General features: G+C 47.1%; 1 protein-coding gene across 1 annotated transcript in view; it reads right to left on the bottom strand.

Annotated features, from left to right (window-relative positions):
* LOC121833828 (probable cytochrome P450 301a1, mitochondrial) overlaps positions 1–14,879 on the bottom strand; it is a 32,090-nt gene extending 17,211 nt beyond the window's left edge. The window contains exons 1-2 of the mRNA XM_042287510.1: positions 14,593–14,879; positions 3,551–3,788 (exon numbers count right to left, since the gene is read on the bottom strand). Coding sequence (XP_042143444.1) covers positions 3,551–3,788; positions 14,593–14,776 — 422 coding nt within the window. The 5' untranslated portion in view covers positions 14,777–14,879. The remainder of the gene's footprint in view (positions 1–3,550; positions 3,789–14,592) is intronic.
* Positions 14,880–21,192: the final 6,313 nt, after the last annotated feature.

Genomic DNA, 21,192 nt, shown 5'->3' with positions numbered 1-21,192 from the left:
ACAGGCACGGCGAAGCAGATTTTACTGAAAGAACATGGCGAATTCGAATAGACCTTTCCGGAAATATGTGGTGCCCCCAGCGGCTGCTTTACGCATTGTGACGTTCAGATCAGACGAAGTCGACGTTGGTTTGAACAGTTGGTGGCTTCAGAACGCAGAGAAGGCTGAATGAAAGCAAAATAAAGTATGTAATGACCTTCTTTTGCGTTCGCTTAAATGTATTGGTGTGCTCTGAGTTCCCAACTATAAGAAAGAATGAATCGTGTCGCTACCTGCAGGATATACGAAGCGTTCGAACCGGCGCCCGAGCGTACATCCGAACAGCACCACAATTCCCCTCGTTGCAAGGTCTCCTAGGATTTTCCGCAAAAGTCTATTAATTCTGCTGCTATCTGCCGCTACCTTTCTTCTCTATCTGCGCCGAATAGAATGCAGCTATTTTAAGAAGGACGTTGCACAATTCGTATATAAAAAGTCTCGCAAATTGTTGCTGCTTCGTTCAATCTACCAAAGGCGATGAAATGCGGTTGCTTTACAGGAACATCGTTAGTAAAAATAAAATTAGGAAAGGAAATGTACGGTGATGACATGGTTGTAACATGCCGTACACACATCGAGGTCGACGTCAAGGACGGCATCTAGGACGACGTATAGGACGACGCCGAGGAGGACGTAAAGGACGGTGTCAAGTACAGCGTCTAAAACGACGTCGATTACGACCACTGGGTAGCCTCTTCGACGACGTCTAGGACCTCATGGAGGACAACGTCATGAGCGGTCTCTAGGACGACGCTGAAGATAACGTCTTAGAGGAAGACGTCAAGAACGACGTCTAGGACGATTTCTATAACGAACTCGAGGACGATGTCGAAGACGACCTATAGGACGACCTCAAAAGCTATGCCTAGGTCGACGTCGAGGACAACGTCAAGGACGATCTTTAGGACGACCTCATGGGCGACGTCTCAGAGGACGAAGTCAAGAACGACGTCGGCATTGACGTTCTAGAGGACGACCTCTAGGACGACGTCGAGGACGCCAGGTCACGTTAGCTTGAGCTACCGGCACTTCAGAGCTTACACGACCGGCGCCTACGGAAACGGAGCTTTCATAACAGGCGCTTACGCGACCGGCGCTTACTGGCTTACGCAACCCGAGCCCACGCGAGCGGAGCTAATGGGCGATTTTAAGGCACCCTAGGCGATTCACACACTTGCGTTGCGTCCAATTAAGTGCGAGGGTTGCTATGGCAACAGCTGCATCGGCTGCTCCAACCAAACCAATTTTTACCCGTTTTGTTTTATTCGACGCAGCTGTTGCCATAGCAACCCTGGCACTTAGTCGGACTGAACGCAAGTGTGAATCGCATTTTACGCTTCAGCTGCGGTCGTTAGCCACGGGCGTTACATCAGCCTGATTCGGTGACCTTGAGCGTGGTTGGGTTTATAAAGCTGCCGCTTTAAAACAGGCTCGGCTGTAACCACCAGCGGATAATATAACCTGTCAGAAGCGTTATCTGGCAACCATTGAGACCGTGCAGTGACGTGTGGTTTTATATGTATACCTCACAAGTTGTTTTCAAGGGGATCGGTGACCGAGTGGGCTAGAGTACACTTTAGTGCGCACCAGCTTGGAGCACGTGGAGCGAATGCTCGCGCTGCAGAGGCCAGGGGTCCTGGGTTCACTCCCTACGCCTGCCCGTTTCAATCTGGATGAGCATCGTTCCGGGTGTGCGGTCGTGTACCTCTACTGCGTGGTGCACGTTAAAGACCCCAGGCTAGCGGTTGTACTGCACTGGCTAAATTGCTTATCTATAGCATAAAGACAAGTCGACCTGGGGGACGACGTATATGACGACATCAAGAACGACGTCTAGGACGACGCCGAGGAGGACGTAAAGGACAGTGTCAAGTACGTAAATTGAGACTCGTTGTGTCCGTTTTTTTTTTTGTTGATGGTTTCGTGTCTCCGGTTACTATGGACGACGAATTGCCCGTTGAGGCAGGCTAAGTTCAGGCTGTATGAACATACAAACAACCCAAAACTTTGTTTTTAGTGCTGGCAAACTTGGGCGCGAGAGAGGGCTCTGAAAAATGCTTTGTTTTCATGATATTCACCCATTAAAAGCAGCTTTGAATGCCACGCGCTGGTACTATACTCCATCTCATGAGTTGCGTGCAGTAAAGGCAAAAGCACAGGCGCGAGCGCTTGCCTTTCAGATTTACCTTCCTTTCACGAGCACTCGCGGAAGGAAAGCAAATCTAAAAGCCATGTGCCCGCGCCTATGCCTTTGCCTTTGTTGCACACAACTCCTGAGACAGAGTATAGTGTCTTTGTACGTTAGTGCTGAAGTTAACTCGCGCGATCTGTGGTACAGTAAATAATTCTTATGTGAATGTTTAGGCAACCGGAAGTTAGTCAGTCCCAATGGGCGTCTGGTGTCTCAGCTGTATAGATAAAAAATTTAGTCAGTGCAGTACAAACTCTAGCCTGGGCTCAAAAACGTGCATCACCCAGTAGTGAAAGACCACCACACGCCAGTACGATGCTCATCCAGATCAAAACGGGCAGGGGCGAGATTGAACCCAGGATCCCTGGGTTCCGCAGCGCGCTTTCGCTCCACGTGCTCCGAGCGGTGCGCTAACTCACTCGGCCACCAATATCCCGCTATGCGTTACAGTGCAGAATTTTCAGCTCTGAGACCTACGATACCAGCACTCATTGGCTCAAATAGCGAGTTCGTGCGTCGAAGTGCCACGTTAAACCACGACGCAGAGCTCGTGTTTAATCATTCGATTAAAAATGCGGCCTGTTTGCCCACCAGGCGTACTGACTAACCGCTCATTCACACTGAAAGCGGATCCGCGTTCGCAAAGTGGTTGCGAACGCGGTTGTATAAAGATCCAGTACAATTGCACGCGCCCTTGATGTCATCGAGTGCGCGTGCAATTGCACTGAATCTTTATACAACCGCGTTCGCAACCGCTTTGCGAACGCGGATCCGCTTATGTGAATAAGCGGTAAGAGCTGGCTGCTGCGCCGATGTTGCTGAACACCTGCTGTCGGCGAGCCTGCACAAACTCATGCGCGGAACGTGCATGAGTTTAAATTAAATATCATGTTCCTGGCAGACGATTGGCAAGAGAACATCTTGAGTATGCGTCGTGACGAAAAACTATGATGGCCTATAGCCTCCAATGAATACTCCACCGGCCGGAGGATGGCATGTGCCAAAGTTTCCAGCTCGCGCCGTAGGACCGCTGCTTCCTGTCAGCTGCGCTGAATAGACCGATTTCACCATGTAGTTTGAGAACGCCACCACTGCCCCTATGCACCGTGGGAGCTGTAGTCTTTCTGAACGCGCGACAACCCCGCTGGAGGTCTGCGCGAGCAGAGCACGAGGCGGCATGAGGTGTCTCGTAAACTGGCGTCTGCCTCATATGAGCTACAGTTATGGCGGCGTCACGCATGCGTGGAACGCTTGGTGAGATCGGTCTATTGTTTTCACACGGGAGTCCCTTCGAGAGACTGCTCCTCGTGTGCCGCTCACATGTTCAGGATGCCGATGTTCTTGTAGTACTTGGGGCGGCTGCTGCGGTACTTTTTGAAGGCCGTGGCCCCCATGCGGAAGGGCGTCTTGCCCTCGTGCTGGTACAGCGCGTGGAAGTCGTCGGCGCTGAACAAGTGCACCAGCGAGTAGCGGCCAGGCAGCTTCTCAGCCACAATAGGGCCGTACTGGCGGTGCATGTCCAGCGCCGCCTCGTGCCGCCGGTCCGGGTGGTACTTGCCTGGGGGCGAGCCAAGGGGCAGCCGCGTCTCTCAGGATAGCGACGCGCGAAACCAAAAGCGTCTCTGTGGTCGAAGTTCGCGATTGGTCAAACCATAACTTCCTGTGTTCTGATAATGCCTGCCCAATCGCCGCTTCGCGGAGAGACGAATTGGGCCAATCAGAGCGATTCAGGGGCAAATCTTGCCAATCAAGGAGAAGCAAATCCTGGTCGTGACGCCGCGAACGGAAGCTATAAGAGGGCGCCACCGAAACAGTTTCATGAAGGGCGAGTGATTCGAAAGACAATTCCATGGGGCGGACTTGTAAGTACTTGTTACAAGCTGCGTTTTACGTATTATTCGCAACTTTTCTGGTAACAAAAACTCAGACTTGTACGTAGTTCAACTACTTTACTCAAGTTACTGTAGTTTAACTACTTTTCTGAGTAGTTTAGTAACTTTCAATTACATTTTTATTTATTGAATTAGTAGTTTACTTTAATCACTTTTTCAGAGTAACTTCTACTCAAATTACAAATTAGTTTCGAATTTCAGTGGTTGTTTTTCCTATCAACAAACTTTCCTGCACAAAAAGAGATAAGATTTTGGAAGATCAGCTGATATTTGCAAAGAGGGGGAAGCGTGTGGCGTAGGAGGGGGAGGGGGAATAAAGTGGTTTGGAGAGTCCGAGACCCCTCAAAATATTCACGAGCCCCCTCCCCCTCCCCCTCCCTCCCTCCCTCCCTCCCTCCCTCCCTCCCTCCCTCCCCCCCCCCCCCCCCCCCCCCCCATTGCAACAACACTGCTACGAGGCGCGGGAAGCGAACAGACACGACGCAACTGTGGGATTAGCACTGAAGACTGCCGTTTCTTTGTGTTCCAAATCTCAAGGAGACTTGACCCATTTAAAGAAAGGTCTGGTCCCCGCTTCTTCTTAACGTAGAAACTCTCGCCCACTACAGGAGGTATACACAATGCATCCTCACTCAAAGAAGGCAACAAAATGCAGCACCCACTCTGAAGCTTATCTGGTGCTCCCGTAGTTTGTGATGTACTCGAAGAATCGCGTGCTAAAGGGCAACGCAAATGGGACCTTTATGCGATGTTTTTCCTCCAAAAACTCAGAATATGCAGATCTTCGAAGATCCGAAGATCGTTCGAGAAACCTTAGTAATTCTCCCAACATTTTTATACAAAAAATAACAAACAAGCAGTTTTGGGAAGTACTTTAAGTACATATAACTTAAAGAGATATTTGTTTAGAAAAGTTGTACTTTACTTGAAGTACATTCTCTAAGTATGTACTTGCACTTTACCGAAGTAATTTTTCTGCTACTTTCCGTGCAAAATAAAGCTCCCGACTTCAATCTGCATTCCCCGAATTTGAAAAAAAAAAAAAAAAAAAAAGGCGTATCGTCGTGTGAGAGCGCTCTTTTTTGAGACATCATCTGGTCATTTCTCTGAGTGAAGTAGTGGCGACTTTAAGACAGACACAAATAAGTACCTTATAAGTTTATTGTGTCAAATAGCTCGTCAGCGAGAGTAAAACAACTACTCTTTGGCGAATTGACTTTCTACAATTATTTTCTGCTATTTCAGTAAAAAACTGATGCACCCCCGATTACCCCTGGAGCAATGCATACCAGTTAAAAAAAAAAAAACAAAACACTGTATGGGGAATGAAAGGGCATCATGAAAGATGGTGTTAGAAGTACTTGTATTTTACCTTGAAATATTTTGTATTTATAGTACGTTAGATCAAGTACATTGCACCCGGTGTACTTACTACTTAACTTGAAGTACAGAATGTCACAAAAAAAATGTACACGTTTTTTTTTTGTTTTATTGCAAAATAAACTAGGCATTGCGGAACGCTCATTTTCCGCCCAAAATTAGCGCTAAAGGTCTCAAACAGATGCCAAAGTTTCAGCTCGATCCGATACTTTATTCAAAAGTTATAAGTAATTTTCTGACAATTTCAATAGGAAAATGAGCGCCGACGGAGTTTTCGGATAAATGGGGCTCTATGGCACCAGAAACCGAAAACGGGCAAAAATGGGCTCCACTTTTCCATTGAAATTTTCAGAAAATCACTTATGACTTTTGAATAAGGTATAGGATTGGGCTGAAACTTTGGCATATGGTTGTGACCTCTAGCGCTACCTTTGGGCAGAGAATGAGCGTTCGGCAACGCCTAGTTTATTTTTAAGGTAAAGAAACAAAAACAACCTGTAATTTTTTTTTTTATGTGACACCCTGTACATAACGTCTAATTTTCTTTGTACTTCAAGTATTTAGATGCACTTTGCGCAGCACTGTAAACAAGCAAACACTGTCTAAAAAATCAAACTCCGGCAGTGCTAAACCTCAAAGTAGAAATGATACATTCGCAGTACATCATTGACCAAAAAACAAAATGAAGTACAAAACAATTAGGCACGCAGAAGCGGAAACAGCTATTAAAGCATATCTCAGAAAAAATAAGCAGATTCATATTTCGCTAGCACAATTTCGCTAACGGATCATAACCTACGTACTTTCTTGTTACCATAAAAAACATATAAAAGTAACTTCAAAAGTAATTCGCTAGTTTTTGCGGTAATTAGTAATTTCATCAATTACTTTCCACTTAAGTAATTTATACTCTACTCAAGCTACTTTTGAGGTCAGTACTCAATAACTTAACTTAATTACTTCTTTTGAGGAACTTGTGTATGTCTGCAAAAACTGAAATACTCTTTTACAAACTATACTCATTTTCAACTCAAGACGCCGCACGAAATAGTTCTTACAAGATTTGTTTGTCGGAGCAAGAAGCGATGCTTTTGGCGTTTGAAGTGTGTACGTCTTGATAAGATAACGTACATCTATTCTAAAATGCACCTACATGTATCTTAACACTCCACATGAAGGACGAAATTAGTTGTGCTCTGCGAGGAGCCGGACTTTTTTTTACTACGGTTCTTGAAGTGAAAACGAGTATAGTGAAATATTTAAGGTTTTTTTATTTAACAGGAACAATGCCTGCATTTATGGGGATGCGACCGCAGCACATCTTATCGACTCCAATCACACGCGCCTAGTTTATGTGTTTTCTTATCTTCTGTACCCTGTCACAATTGTCAAGTCTCGATTCTATACGCTCCAGTCGCCTCTATGTAGTGTGCATGCAGATTTTTACTTATGGTGAATTCCGCTCGCAGATCTCGAGCGCTCCAAAAGCGCTCCATTTGGAGCGCGCATATTCCGCTCGCAGATCTGGCTCAAGTTGGTCATCTTCCGCTCGTAGATCTCTGGCAGCGCCCGCTCCACGGAGCGCCCCAAACTCCGCCGAACTTGCTCTGCGGGATTTCACAGATCTCTCCGGAAATTGACAGAGCGGCCCACGTGATTTCCGTCTAAATCGGCGGTGCGCATGCGCGGCGAGGTTGGAGACTCTGAGAGATCGGCGGGCCGGTCGGTGGAGTTGGATCTGTTCGGGTGCGTCGGTTGTTTACTCTGGACTGTGACGGCTCGAACGCTTCTACCTCGCGTAGATCAGGGATAAAAAGCCGAGAATGTGGAGCGTGGCAAATCGTAAGCGCTGACATCTGTGATCGCCGAGGAAGAACGAAAAAAAGAACGACAGAAAAGCCGGAGGCAGACGCAAGGTTAGGCCTATTCATTCTGCAGCCAGTGATTGTTTACCTTTTTACACTGCATTCCATCGGCGTTTTCCCGTGAAATAAAGCAAGATGTGGTTAGGCAACGACCGCGCAAGTGATGGTTTGTTACCTCTGTGTTTATTAAAGTCGTACTAGCAATCTGAACTCCACCGCTGGCAATCGCTGTCCGTGCCCCGCCGCTTCGAGGCGGCCGAAAGGTATGTGACGGTGCCGAACGCGGACGTCTTCGCTATTTGTGACATGGGCGCCGTGGTACGTATAATTCCGCCCGGCCTGTGTCGCGTGTTACTTCTGCAGCTAAGCCGTGACAGTCGTCACTGGTCGTCGGAAAGATCAGCCGGCTGAGGCGTTGGTGGGCTGGTCAAGTTCGAGCGACGGCCATTTTGAACGGCGGAAGGAGAAGGGGTGGGGAGGGGTGTGGGGGAGGTCGCTCCAAAAATGCAAGTTTATCTTCCCCTCGTCGATACGGAGCGGGTCCCACGGAGCGGAATTTTGCCTCCCTCGCGGATTTTGGAAAGCGCTCCAGATCTACGAGTGGAATTCACCATTACTCTTGTACTTAATGAGGATGTAAAGGCATCTATTTACTTTCGTCCTTTGAGCATGCACAGTCCCAACCTCGTCAGCTGTATTTGCATTTTTTATTTATTTATAATACCACTAACCCCATTCGGTGTTGTTGTAGGGTAGGTTACGACCGAGTAGCGGAAGTAGTTGGTTTACGATCCCGTAGCGCTTCACTGATGGAACATGGCAAGGCAGACAAAACCATTGGATGTGTCTTCATTGTCTCGTTATCCGCCAGGCTCAAGCTCTTGTAGCTCATCTAATACCAAGGGTGAATAATAAGTAGTCAGGCTGTCGTCAAAAACGACCCAAGGCTGCCGCCTCGATCGCGCTTCTGCTTATCTTATCGCGAGGTTAACAATGCTCGCTTGAGCAACCGCGTCGACTGAGTACTTCTCTGCTCACGAAACCTACATCGTGCGTGCTATCTGTTGTCACCTGAACCGGGTGTCCTCGAATGTTAACTATTTTTTGACACAGAAAAACAAAGACGTTGGAAAAATTAATGCGACGTACGTCAGGAAAATTACTTTCGGCGAGACCAGAAGGTGTTTGAACACATTGGTGAGCGGAAGGTGTACTTCCGGCGAAGGGTAGCTGCAACTGTTGCCGTTTGATACACGACTACATTAATATTATGTGGATGTAGCCGCGTCCAAGACCGTGTCAATCCTAAGTAAAATGAAAATGTTATGTTCATAGTTACTACAGCGATTTAGTTAACTGCTTAGGTAAATCAAAGGGTGACAATTAGCAAGCGTAAATAAAAGCAGATACTTTTTGCGCGATCGTACCAAGCTTTGTTGCATTATTATTTTAAGAAGCTTATATTTTGTTATTACTGCTTATATTTTGAATTCTTGATTTTTTTTAACAATGTGACAACTCACTTGACAATAAAAAAGAAGATATTTATGGCATTTTAACAGCTCTCTACTTACCCTACCATACATATTTACATGAACTTATGGTGTTCACTGTTTCCTGATGTAACCTTAAGCGTCTCACGGTAATTTGAGCCAAATTCAGTCTTGAAAAGCACGTAATTTGAAGAAAAGCGATTAAAATAGTAGCTTTCAATAATAACCTTATGTACTATGTGCAAATATAATGGAGGGCTGGGAAAAAAAAACTGTCCAAGCAGCTTGACTGCCCCCCCCCCCTTTCCCTTACAGGCACTTGGTGTGTGCTACTTTATTTTGTATTTATTTTTTGTAATTTTTGCGCTAATTACTTGTCGTGCAGTTTTTTTTTCATCTACAAGTAGAAAAACGCAGTTAGAAGTATTGCTTGAAAACTGACATTATCAGTTTTTAACAGAACCCATAGTTTTCAATATACTACATTGCTGTGGAAAGTTTATTAGTAATGGCTGCATGTATCTCGGGTTTTTTGTCAAACAAATTTTAGCGCGTGATTTTTGTCATCTTGTTAACCCTGAGATGGGGAACGATAAAAAAACGGACGAATGGGCGTTTATCTCTGATTACTGTTACCATGCCCTAGTCGCAAACAAAGAAATAAGTTGCCAAGGCACAAGGAAAGTGAACAAAGATTAGGGAGCGTTCCGCAGACAATTATTTTTCCACAAAAGAAAAACGAGAACAACAAATCTAGAGAAGCGAAACTGCAAACAACTGATTCCCCCCTCACGGCATTTGCGCTTCGAATATAAGTTTCTGCCGCTGGCGCAACTACCGCTATCCATCATTTCAGGTTAACTCAAGCCACAGCCGATGGTATACAAGCGCGAGCTCCGGGTCTTCGGCGTCCCTGCCAAGCACGCGCGCTCGCGCAATGCAAGCACTGTTCAGGGGCACAGACTCGCGCTCGTAGAATTGGCTGCGTGTGAACTTCAGCTGCAACTAAGTGTAGTACACCCTAACATTGATAAACACGCCCGCGCAAGCCCAAGGCTCCGTCGCTTTTACGTAGAGCTTCCTCGAGCAGGACTGCCCCAAAATGCAATAAATATAATACATCAAGTTTGTGTCATGTCCTTGGCAAGTAAAACTGACGCCGTCCGCGTTAACCCTACCATGGTGTTCTGTCTCGTTTGATACATAAGAGCAACACGCAACGTTAATTGCTCTTCATAATGTGGTGGCGTCGCTCGCAACGCGATCGGCAATAGACGATGTCGACAAAAAACAAGGTCCGTACACATAGTACGACAAAACGCGTGGTCCATACAAACAGTTGCGTTTGAATGCGTTTGACTGCGTCATCGACAAACTGCCGCGAGCAACCGGGTCATCCCTGCTTCACGAGAAGTGTGGCAACCGATCCCAACGCCAGTTTGACTACGCCATGCACCACGGCCGCGATGCATGGAGGGAAGTCTTTCTGCACGTGCGACAACCTCGCTGGAGCTCTGCGCATTTAGAGCACGAGACGGCCCGAGCCCTCTCGTTCACTGCCGTCCTCCTGCAACGTTGGCCTCTCGTGAACTTTAGTTAAGGCAGCATTCCGCATGCGCCGAACATTCAGTGATATCGGTCTATTAAAGCAGTGCTTGGCAAGGAGAATTCGAAGCGCGAATGCCCTGGCTATACGCAGTCGCAGCGCGGTACAACGTTCTCCAACCACACAAAGCGCCACTCAGCTCACCTCGCCATCTACGTTCATGAACAGTGAATTTTAGCGAAACCGACGGTTCATTTCTGACGTCCCCTCCGTTTTAAGAGAGGTTGCACGGCGGGACAGCAGAATGTCAGTCTCGTTTTTTTTTTTAATATTTATTTTACACGAAATAACAAGTTTCATGGAACTGTATAAATAGATCGAGCATATTGCCATGTCCCTACAGAGTCAAAGAACACCCTTTTCTAAAACAAAAGTTTAAAATCGTCTTCATGGTTGAACCAGTCCAACTAAAATAAATGAATGATCTGGATTCATGGAGACTGAATACGAGCCAAGATAGTACACTAATGAAAAATCGCGATCCACTCTAAAACTGATATTAAAAATACTGCCACCAGTTTCTCAGCGAGCATTTAGCGAGTTGGCTGTTTGTCAAACAACCTTGCGCACAGAGATCATGTTCGTACTCGAGGAGGTAACTTGTTGGTACTGCCACTTCTTTCTCCGTGCTTTTTTGCTTCGTTTTCAGCCGTCTTAGCAGACCATTTCTGCTTGTTATGTTATAGTATAACAGCCGAAGTTTTTACGTGTTCTTCGGTCATCACGGAAAAGGAATATCGACTCTTTGCTCGCTCAAGCGTGTCGTGGTGCCGAAGTGCAAGGAGCCCAAGGGACTGGCATTGTTTTGCAATGCCGAGCACGTCTTGCTGTGCTGTGAGTTGCGCAAACGACCCGCTGCACAACACGGACGTGAGTTTTCACCAGCTCCCCAAAAAACTCTACATTGAGGAAAGTGTGGGGTCGACGCCGTTCGTCGAAAAGATTTTGGAAGGCCGTGAACTCAGAACTCTCCACTGGCCGCCATAGTTGAGTTCGTTCCTGCTCAGCGTGAGGTTACGGTAAGTTTCCACAACGCTTCTGCAACGTGCATTGCTCACCACTAATATTGTAATTCCTATCAGAAAATAAGTAGGGCCCGTTCTGCGAATGCGATGCAAACATCGCGGTTAATTATGGCGCCCTGTAAATACCACCTCTGCGATTTTTTTTTGGCCAACAATGTGTATGAACATTTGCTCCAAATGTTTGATAACTACGAAGAAAGTCAGTAAAACAGCCATAGCATGTTACCCGATTGATCGGAACCACTGATCTCTATTTTAGTAGGCTGGATAGCGGATCGGGAGCCGGTCGGTGTCGCCACCGGCGGCCATTGCTTGACACCAGGCAATACACGCAAGTCTATGGGAGAAACGCACAGAAGAAAGAATATTGAAGCGTGTACGCTGTGCCCAGAGGCGAGTATTCTATGGTGCGCTGCGATCCTTATGTCGGGTGTTTGGAGATCGAATCGGTATTTGTCAAACGTCCGGTCGCCGAATAAAAAAATCAAACGTACCGGAGAACCTACGGCTGAGCTGGCAAGCTTGCTCTCGTAGTGGAGTAAACAAAGGAACTTGTCGCCAATGAGACCGTCCTCGGGGAAGTCTGGACGTTGATTAATAACAAAGAAGTTCCATCTCGACAACGGCTTTCCGAGAGTGAGCGAATTCCGCGTAGCAAAGCCTTCGAGCTTGTCGTCTGCTAAATCCAACTCAACGAAACCGCCACCGACTCTGCGGTAACTCCAGGTAACTCGCCTCATAGAGCTGCACTACAGCGGAGTCACTCCCGACCACAAAATATTTATTTATAAGAATTGCGAGGGCTGTCAGTTTTAATGTTTGTACGCAAGCTATTTGACGGGCTTATCGAAAAGCATCCAAAAAGTTTCAGTGCCGACAACAGCTTAGCAACGGGGGAAAACGGCACGTTTTCTCGTTCTTCCCATAGAGTCCCATGCATTGGCTGGTGTCAATCAATGGCCGCCGGTGGCGACACTCGGCCCCAGCTGCCGAGGCCGCGGTCCGCGATCCAGCCTACTACAATAGAGATCAGTGATCGGAACTGCTTTTGTGACCGGGCCAGTCGTACGTCTTGCGGTACCGCGGAAAGAACTTTGCGTCACACGATGGCTGGATGGATGGATGATTGCTAAGTGCTGCACCCTTTGTAAAGGGCGGTGGCATGCGCCGTCTAGTCCATGAATTAGAAACCAAAAGTACGATTCCTCCCTTCTCCCTTCTAAGTCAATTTGCTTCCCCTCTGCAATTTCGTAACAATCACCAGGCGGTGTGGGATATATCACCAAAATGGCCTTTGGGGGATCGGGCAAAAAAAATTAAAATAAATAAAAACATCACCCTTGCCTCTTTCTCCCGGGGAGGGAGTCGCCAATTTTCTTCTGTCCCGCCTGCATCAGCTATGTTAGTTGTGCGTCATTCCAATCTCCCTAGATAATTTCCACCTGTCTTCAATCTCCTCCTTGTTATTAAAATGCACTTATCATCGATTCTTCCATTATCGTCTGCAAACCCCAGTGCTCAGGCTAAATCCGTCGCCCTCTCCTGGAGGGCGGGATCAAGCCCAGTGCACGTCAGCACCATATGTTGTATTGTTTCGTATTCCCCTTGGCATACGGCACACCGCGTATCCATGTTTTCATACTTTACCTTATTTGTCCCAGTCCTCACTACTCGTGTTCTGGCCTCAGATAAGAACAAATTCCCCCGTGAATTATCATAACAATGTTCCTTATTTCCAGATTTCGTACCGTGTACATTGTTCGAGATGATTTTCCCTTAATTCCTCCCCTATTGTCCTCTCGACTTCCTTTATTTCCTTCTCCACAGAGGTAGTCTGCTCCTCCCCAGCACTTGACTGTTGGTATTTAAATTTCAGTTATCGGGTTCGGTTTGTCCGTTTAGTGTTCAGGCTTTTCATGTATAAATTCTTTTCGGACTATTCATGTATAAATGAACAGATCGATGTTCATAACAGATGTCCGAGACCAAGGAAACTGGCCAGAGGGACGGACCAACACTGACGTCGGGGTATCGGCCTGTTCTTTTTGGGCGATTTTTCTTTCTTTGAATGCTGATGTTCTCCCAAAGTATAACGGAGTACGTTTCTCTTTCACTTCCTACATATACATATGATAATAAAGCGAGCACTACACAACTGCCACGCCTTTACGCGAGCTCTTGGAACAGGAGGCGCATACCGTTGTTACTTTTTTGTTTATGATTTCATTAAAATTTAAACCCAATAAAAACAATTGGCGGGGGGGCGGGGGGGGAGTGGGTAATTGGAAATCGTGTCGGCGTTTCACAAAACATCCCTTATTAATTGTCTATTTATAGCGAATCAAGATACGTTGTTAGCACACTCCACACGCTCCCTTTACAATCCAGCATTCACTCGATAATAGAGAGTTTTAGTAGATCGTGTTTTCAGGACACGCTAATCGTAGCGGGAGCTCGCGCAGTCACTTCGATGCATGCTCTGAAGCGCGCGCTCGTAGCGGTAGCGGGCCTTTGCAAACGATCTACTAAAACTCCCTAATGCCACAAAAACCAGCACGCAAGGCGTGTTGCTTATTGGGTCTTCTTCTACGTCCAGCGAGCATGAGCCAGGATCTCATCGCGCTCAATGGCGTGCATTCTATGTCCGCATTCGCAGGGTTAAACGCTCCGAAACTATTGTCGTAAAAATTGCGTAAGGAAAGTTCCATCGAGAGCGACGACAGTCACGCCACTAGGAAAATCTGTCCTCCCGGGTTTCACGCTCCCCCCCCCCCCCCCCTTTATTTCTATAGTTTGTTTCAGAATAACTCGGAGCGCAGCCAAAGGATAGAAGACACCAGACGCACAGACAAAAAGCGCAAGGTCGACGGTGCCCTCGTGCGCTGCGCTCGGTCCTAGTTCCAGCCGGGGATATCAGACGAGAAACGCCGTGGGCCTCGATGGTCCTCGTTGGCAAGCCGCAGTAATTCTACAAAATACTGCCTGAGGTCAGATTGGTCGCACTGTCTGCAGACCGTTTGTGTGATGTACGGAAAGTGCGACTCCGGCTATTCGGCAAAAGAAAGTAAAGTCACAGAGCACTGCACCGAGAGCACGCTCACCGACGAGGGGCCAGTAGATCCAGGAGCTGCCGACCAGCGGGAACGACGGCACGCGGGGCATCTGGCCGAAGGGCTTGGCCGCGACCCGCGACTCGCCGTGGGTGCCATCAGCCGCCGGAGCAGCCGCGGGCCCCAGGTGGGCCGCCCGCCGAGAACCCTGGAGCAGAACTCGGGCCGCCTTCATCGCGGCCGCCTCGGTCACGAGGGCGGGGATGGAGCTAGGGGAAGAACACAAACAAACCGAGTGGAGCGATCCTTCACCGGGCTGAGGATGTCTCTCGCACTGAGCGTGGGGAGAGTGGAGGCTTCCGAACGTGCAAAAGGGACTCCGGAAGAACGAAATCAGACATTGACTGGGCCCCGCGATAAGGCTCTTATTTTCGAGCTCGCTACTCACCGCCATCTTATCGGTAAGGTTGTTGAGCGCAATCGCACCGAACATTTGCCTCTATCTCCACCATTGTGCAGCGGGCTGCCGGCGCTGTTCGCCGCAAGGCCGATTTTAGATAGGGAAGCGGATGATAGCGTTGATCGGGTCACCGCGGCTCTCTCAGCCACGTTTCGGCGAAGTATACGGCGGCATATACGTACGTTGCTCTCGACCAGGGGGCACGAGCGCGTCCGTAAGACGCGACCACATAATCCTTCCATCGGGCATAAAGGCGGGGGCACACTGCCCATACATCATACAAAAGACATCCTGCAAACACCAGTCACCGCAATATCCGTGGTTCGAACGCCGCGTGCCAAGATTTCTCTTTGAACTCGTTACCATTCGGCATTCGAAGCACAAATCTCGTGGTGGCTTGCGTTTATATATGCCATGAGCAAGGAGCAGTTGGCTGTATTAGAGAGGGAAGTGGTAATTCAGAAGTCCTAAAATATGAATAACCTTTTTTTTATTCCGGCCCTCCGACGCCCAAGTGGCCAAGTTGCTGTCGCTAACCTCGATGGCGCACGTTGTCGTCTGCCTGGTCTTTTCGCCAATCTAATTTGCGGCCGACACGGTGCAAGCGCACGAGTCTCTCGAGGCCTACTTTGACTCTGGTTAGAACTGGCTGAGCGCTGCGCGTACCAATAGATTGAATATCGTTCGTGTCGAAACTTCAACTGCACTTGTTTTACTCCACAAGCTCGGTACAAGACTGCAAGCTCTGGACGCTTGTCCAATCAGGAATCGCGAGGCGGCACGACTCCCGCAAAAATTATAAAAGTGGAAACATCCGGCAGTCCGATGTCAGTTTGAACACCACCGCGATTCATAATCACAATTTTCCTCCTCGCTTCCTACGTTTTTAAATGATCTCAGTGCTCGTCAGACTTGACGTCACGCGCCACCTGCCAATTCTGTCCATCTGTGCCGTCGGTAGTTCGTAGTAAAAGTAACTTACATACTACTCTAAACACATTTTCAAAAGAGGTATTTAGTATCTTATCTTAATTAAATACTTTTGTTGAGTATTTTTGCACGGCATCGTTGGGCGTCGTCCGAGCCAAGGTGATGCCATCGCAGCGGGAAGCCCCTGCTCCTAACGATGCCTGGGTAGACACTCTCAAAAAAATAAAAAGGGTGTATACTTACACCCTCTGTCCCAAATAAGACACCCCAAAACTTGAGTTCGGCGTACAGCTCACTGCCGTTGAATCGACGGTACCAGCTTCCACGAGAGTCTTGATACAACTGATTAAAATAGTGTGATACAAACTTATTAAAATAGTTAATGTACATGTTACTGACTACGAAAAAAAAAAAAAATCGGGGTTTTCTTGACCCTATGCTGCAAAACCTCAGTGTTTTCTTTCAGTAATCTCTGATACGTAGTTTAGCTATGTAGTAAGTTATATCGAACCGTTATCAATCCCCACGTAAAATTTGGGGCCGTCTGTTCGACTATAGTGCGCTATACGTCGAACTGAAGTTTTCAGGTGCATTACATGGGACAAAGAGTGTAACAATACACGATTGTTTTAGAGTGTAGCGAGCAACCGAGGAAATCTTGGGCGGTAACTTGTGTGTAAACACCGTAGGAACGAAATCCAGGTGGTCTGGATCAGATGACGTCCCTAAACATAGGTGTGTCTCAATGCTGGGAACAAAAGTGAGAGCTACGCACTTACCTTCAATGAAGGCTTGCCACACATGCAATCGTCCGTGCAAGCGAACATTTTTTTAAATCCATGCAGGTTATCTGTTTTGTGCGTCTGTCAGCGTCCGCCTGGAACTTCTGGAAGCCTATTCCACCACTTTCGCAGTACGTTTCGGCACAACCAAAAGCCACGCAGCTTTGCGGCAGACCGAAATGCCGCGTCGCACGTGGAAACTAAGCGGCCGCTGTCTTGCCCAGCGTTGATCGCAGCACCGCCGCAGCCCCGTGACGTCAACCGCGCGCGTCGGTGTTTCGATCGACTTTATTGAGAGTTACAAGGCTATCAGTGCGAAGCTGAAAACAACGAATGCCGTGCATGAAGAAAAAAGAGGGAAAAGAAAAAGAAAAAGCGCGCGCTTCATGAAAAGCGTGGAAGCTTCGGCGCGCTCCGCTTCCGTTTTCAGTACGATCATGAACCACGCAAACAGCGAGGCATGCGCCTTCTCGCCTACTCTTGTTTGTTGTCGGGAGGCTTGGGACTGACCACGACAGCGGACCCCTTGACGACGACGTTCCAGCAGGGCGTTTGAGTGGCTGTCCTGACTCACGTGATGAGCACGCTCCATTCCTCTGTCCAAGAACACATGCGAAGGCTGATCCCCTCCCACCCCCCTCCGGGAAAAAGAAGAGTTTCTATAAGGTAATAGCGAATTTTGGAATAGCATACGGAAAGAAAGAAGATCGTCGTCATGCGTCAGTCAAAACTGCAGTTTTGGCTCGAGGCATGTTTAGTGGTGGGTGACCGCGCTCTTTCTTTATGTACGATATTATAAAACTCGCTGATAACACGTATTACGCCGTCAGTGTTGGGTAAAGAACATCTAAAAGGTACTTCAAGTAAAGTACATAGTAAATGAGACGTGATGTACTTTAAGTAGGGTATGAAGTACACTGGATGCAACGTACTTGAAGTAAAGTACTATAAATGCAATGTACTTTAAAAGTAACGTACAAGTATTTTAACACAATGTTTGATGATGCCCTTTCATTCCCCTGAACTGTGATTCTTTAACTGGTATCATTGGTATGCATTGCCCAGGGATACTAGGGTGCATGACTTATTTTCAAAAACAACGGCAAATATTTGATAAAGTCAAGCGGCCGCAGAGTAGTTATTTTCAGGAATGGAGCCAAATTCAGAAGACCCTCTTCTGAATTTGGCACCCCTTGCACTGGACTGTTGCATCCAAGGGCGTTACATGTACTAGGGGAGAGCATGACGTCGGCCCCGTAGCTTCCGCAACAAATCCTCTCATAGAGGAGTGTCCTCTCCTTGTGCAAGAGAGCTGGTGATAATTATTCATAATGTGACACCTGAGATTGGGTGCAAAAATATTGAGGAACTTTCAAATGGAAGGAAAAGACGAAAAAGAATGTCTCAAAACATTGTGACGTTCTCCACTGCTTTTCTTTTTCTTTTTTTGCTTCGACTTGAAATTTTAGTTTTTCCACACCACAGTCTCGGATGCTACATTATGACTAATTTTGCTCTCCTAATATTTTAAACCTCCTCACTTGCGCTCACCGACCGAGAAGTTGCGAGAGTTTAAAAAGCTACGGGAAAGCCGCCCCCAGAACAAAGGGAGCGGTGCGTCGTCTGCTCACGTTTCTGATGAGAGCAGAATATCCCTCCCAGGTATTTCTTCGGAGTTGACAAAGAAACATTTCGTGGTACAAATTTAACAAAACCACATTTGGGGAATGTACCTTGAAGTCAAGAATTGTGCTTTTCATGGAAAGTACCAGAAAAAAAAAATACTTTCAGTAAAGTACAAGTACAAACTCAGTGAATGTACTTCAAGTAAAGTACAAGTTTCGTAAACCTACTTGAAGTAGTACTTTAAGACTAAGTACAATGTACTTAAAGTAATTCTCAACACTGTACGCCGTTGTGAGCGTATTCCCGACCAAAATGGTAAACACGGTAAGCTCTGCATTGGAAATAAACCAACGTGAAATATACATACGTTTTTTCGGCGAAAAGGAAGTGCGCTCTTGGCTTTTGCGTGAGTTTTCCCGTTTTTTTTTTTCGAGCGTCCGGAGCCAACAAGAGCGCCGAGCACGGGCAGGTGGAGCAGTGGAAATGAGACGCTGAATAGTTTGCAACCGCTGGAATGCAAACCGACACCACCTGTGCGAGCCCGCCTGCACGGGGGTATGCTTCCTCTCGCGTTGTCAACAGGGCAATTATAACCGTGCGACGTGGGCGAACCAGGCGCACAACCGCTCGCATTGGGGAGCTTTAGCATGGACTCCAAGATTCTCGGCGCGCAAAGCTCTCCGGCCATTTCGTTCGTCGGGAGAGACCGAAACAAGTGGCTGGAGGCTGTACTCGTGCGCAGTGACGCTGTGTACAGGCCCCGGAAGTTATCATCGTCCACTTTGCTTGACTAGCTGCTCGGATAAAAAGGGGTTTGTTTTCTCGAATTATATTTAAATTATAATTCACCACAACACATTTTTTTTTTTGTTAAGCGGTGGGTTGAAATCCGAGTGTTTTGTCCTTGAAGGCCAGAAAAAATAGCTATTAAAATGCTCGCCTTTTTTTGTTCTCAGACGAACTGGGTGTTTAGTAATTTTAAACTAGAATTGTGGCGAGACAGTGACGAGTCTCCATGAGGTTTATGACTCAAGAATACAACAGTTTTAGAAAAATTCGCACTTGTTTGTCCAACACCACAGTGCTGTGTATGTCCTTTTTGTTTCCGTGTCTCCGGTTTATTATGTTACCTAAGAAACATCAAGGCCGTAGTGTTGTTACCATAGCGCAGGCCAGCGCAGAAACACAGGGCAGTGGCACGAGTGCTGCGTTTGCGTTCGGATCGGCACGCTGCTCTGGTGTCCAAGCTGTGCCCAGCGCTGACCTCTGGCAGGGTATGCAGACACCCCGTCGGAGGTTTGCTATGGTAGCTGGTGTTGGTTTGTACGACCATCTCTCGCTCTCACTGTGAGGAATGCTTGTAGGACAACGTTCTTGTTGTAGATCTTATATCGTTTTGTTTCTTTCTCATTTTGTAGCCAAAGTTAACGTTAGAAACAAGTATAGACAATTTCATGCTCAGAGTATTTTCAAAGCATACATTTCTCTCTCTCTCTCTCTTGACCATTTCATAAAAGGGCTTCTGGCCGTTGCCATTTTGCGTGTTAGACTTGTGGACAACTTTTTTGTAGCTATGCAGTGAAATCATGGCCTCTGTCGCTCTGTCATAGCTATGGGCGCAACTTCTTCTTCTAAAATGCCACAGAAAGTTGTCCGCAAGTATATAGTGGATATGACGCGCGCTCTGTACGTTTTCTGAAGCGACAAACTTGCGCGTGGTTAGCTGTGATTATTGCACGCGGAGCTATGATTTCGTTAGCATTAAAATGGTGTATTGGCGACGTCCCCGACCAAAACCGTCGCCGTGGTCGACTTCCCGCGATTGGCGAAATCACGGGCATAAGAGAATGTTCTGAATGTCAACTTAGGATTTAAAAACGCGATGGCTCCTTTATTCTAATTTGATTTTAAACACACCATCTTACTTGCCGTCGCATCTGATGATAAGTATAGCCAGGGTAAGAACTCGTGACGCCACGGCGAGGCAAATCTTTGCGTGACTTCACGCATGGAAACCTTAAAAGGGCGCCCCTGAAACATCTCGGCGTTGGTTTCCGGGAAAGTAGCCCCTTTGCCTTCCCTGACTGTTTGCAGGGCACAAACATATTCTAACACATATACAGGCGATCAAAACCTTGCGAGGCAATTGGCTGGTCGGTCTCTTGCCATATCTATCACTATTTAGGTCCATTCAAATCTTCAAAACTTCCAAAGGGTCGTTCTGAACCGCCTGCGCCAAGGTGGCCATCGTATAGCGAAAGCGTTCCTCGCCAATATGAGCATCCCTGGTACTGCCTATGCTAGTAACTTATTAATAATGTTTATCTAGACAGATCTCTTATAATGATATTGTTCTTTTTATCAAATCCAGAAAATTATTTTTCAGTGCCGCGAAACAGCGATGATTCATGTGGTGGAGGTGCGAAGATGTGCCCTTGTTTCGCTGGTGCGTGTGAATAACAAAATCTCGGTATACAAGAAATATACTGATAAAGCAAACTGTCGCCCTGATTTTCAGTTAGCTCACCGAGAATGGAGAAGCCAAGGAGAAACTGGTCACACCATGAACCAAAATGGTGACCATACGGGGAGCTTGGTGCAACTTTGTCAGGAACCAGTGAATGCACAACATATAAAACAGGAGTAAAGGCCTGTAGCTTTCGAGGTTAGAACAGTGCCACTAAAGAAAAAAATAAGGAAGTTTACGAGACAAAAAAAGGAAAGAACCTTGTTTTTCGCCTCGGGTAAATAAAGTATGCATCGCGAAAAGCTCAAACTCTTTGAGAATGTGACGCTGGTGGTTGGGATAGATAGACGCGGAAGTTTAAAAACGTAACTGTAGCAGGGCACAAG

This window comes from Ixodes scapularis, unplaced genomic scaffold (genome assembly GCF_016920785.2).
Source record: "Ixodes scapularis isolate PalLabHiFi unplaced genomic scaffold, ASM1692078v2 PGA_scaffold10__122_contigs__length_95168666, whole genome shotgun sequence".
NCBI lineage: Eukaryota > Metazoa > Arthropoda > Arachnida > Ixodida > Ixodidae > Ixodes > Ixodes scapularis.
Note: the sequence above shows the minus strand (reverse complement) of the source record. Positions and strands in the feature narration are given on the sequence as shown.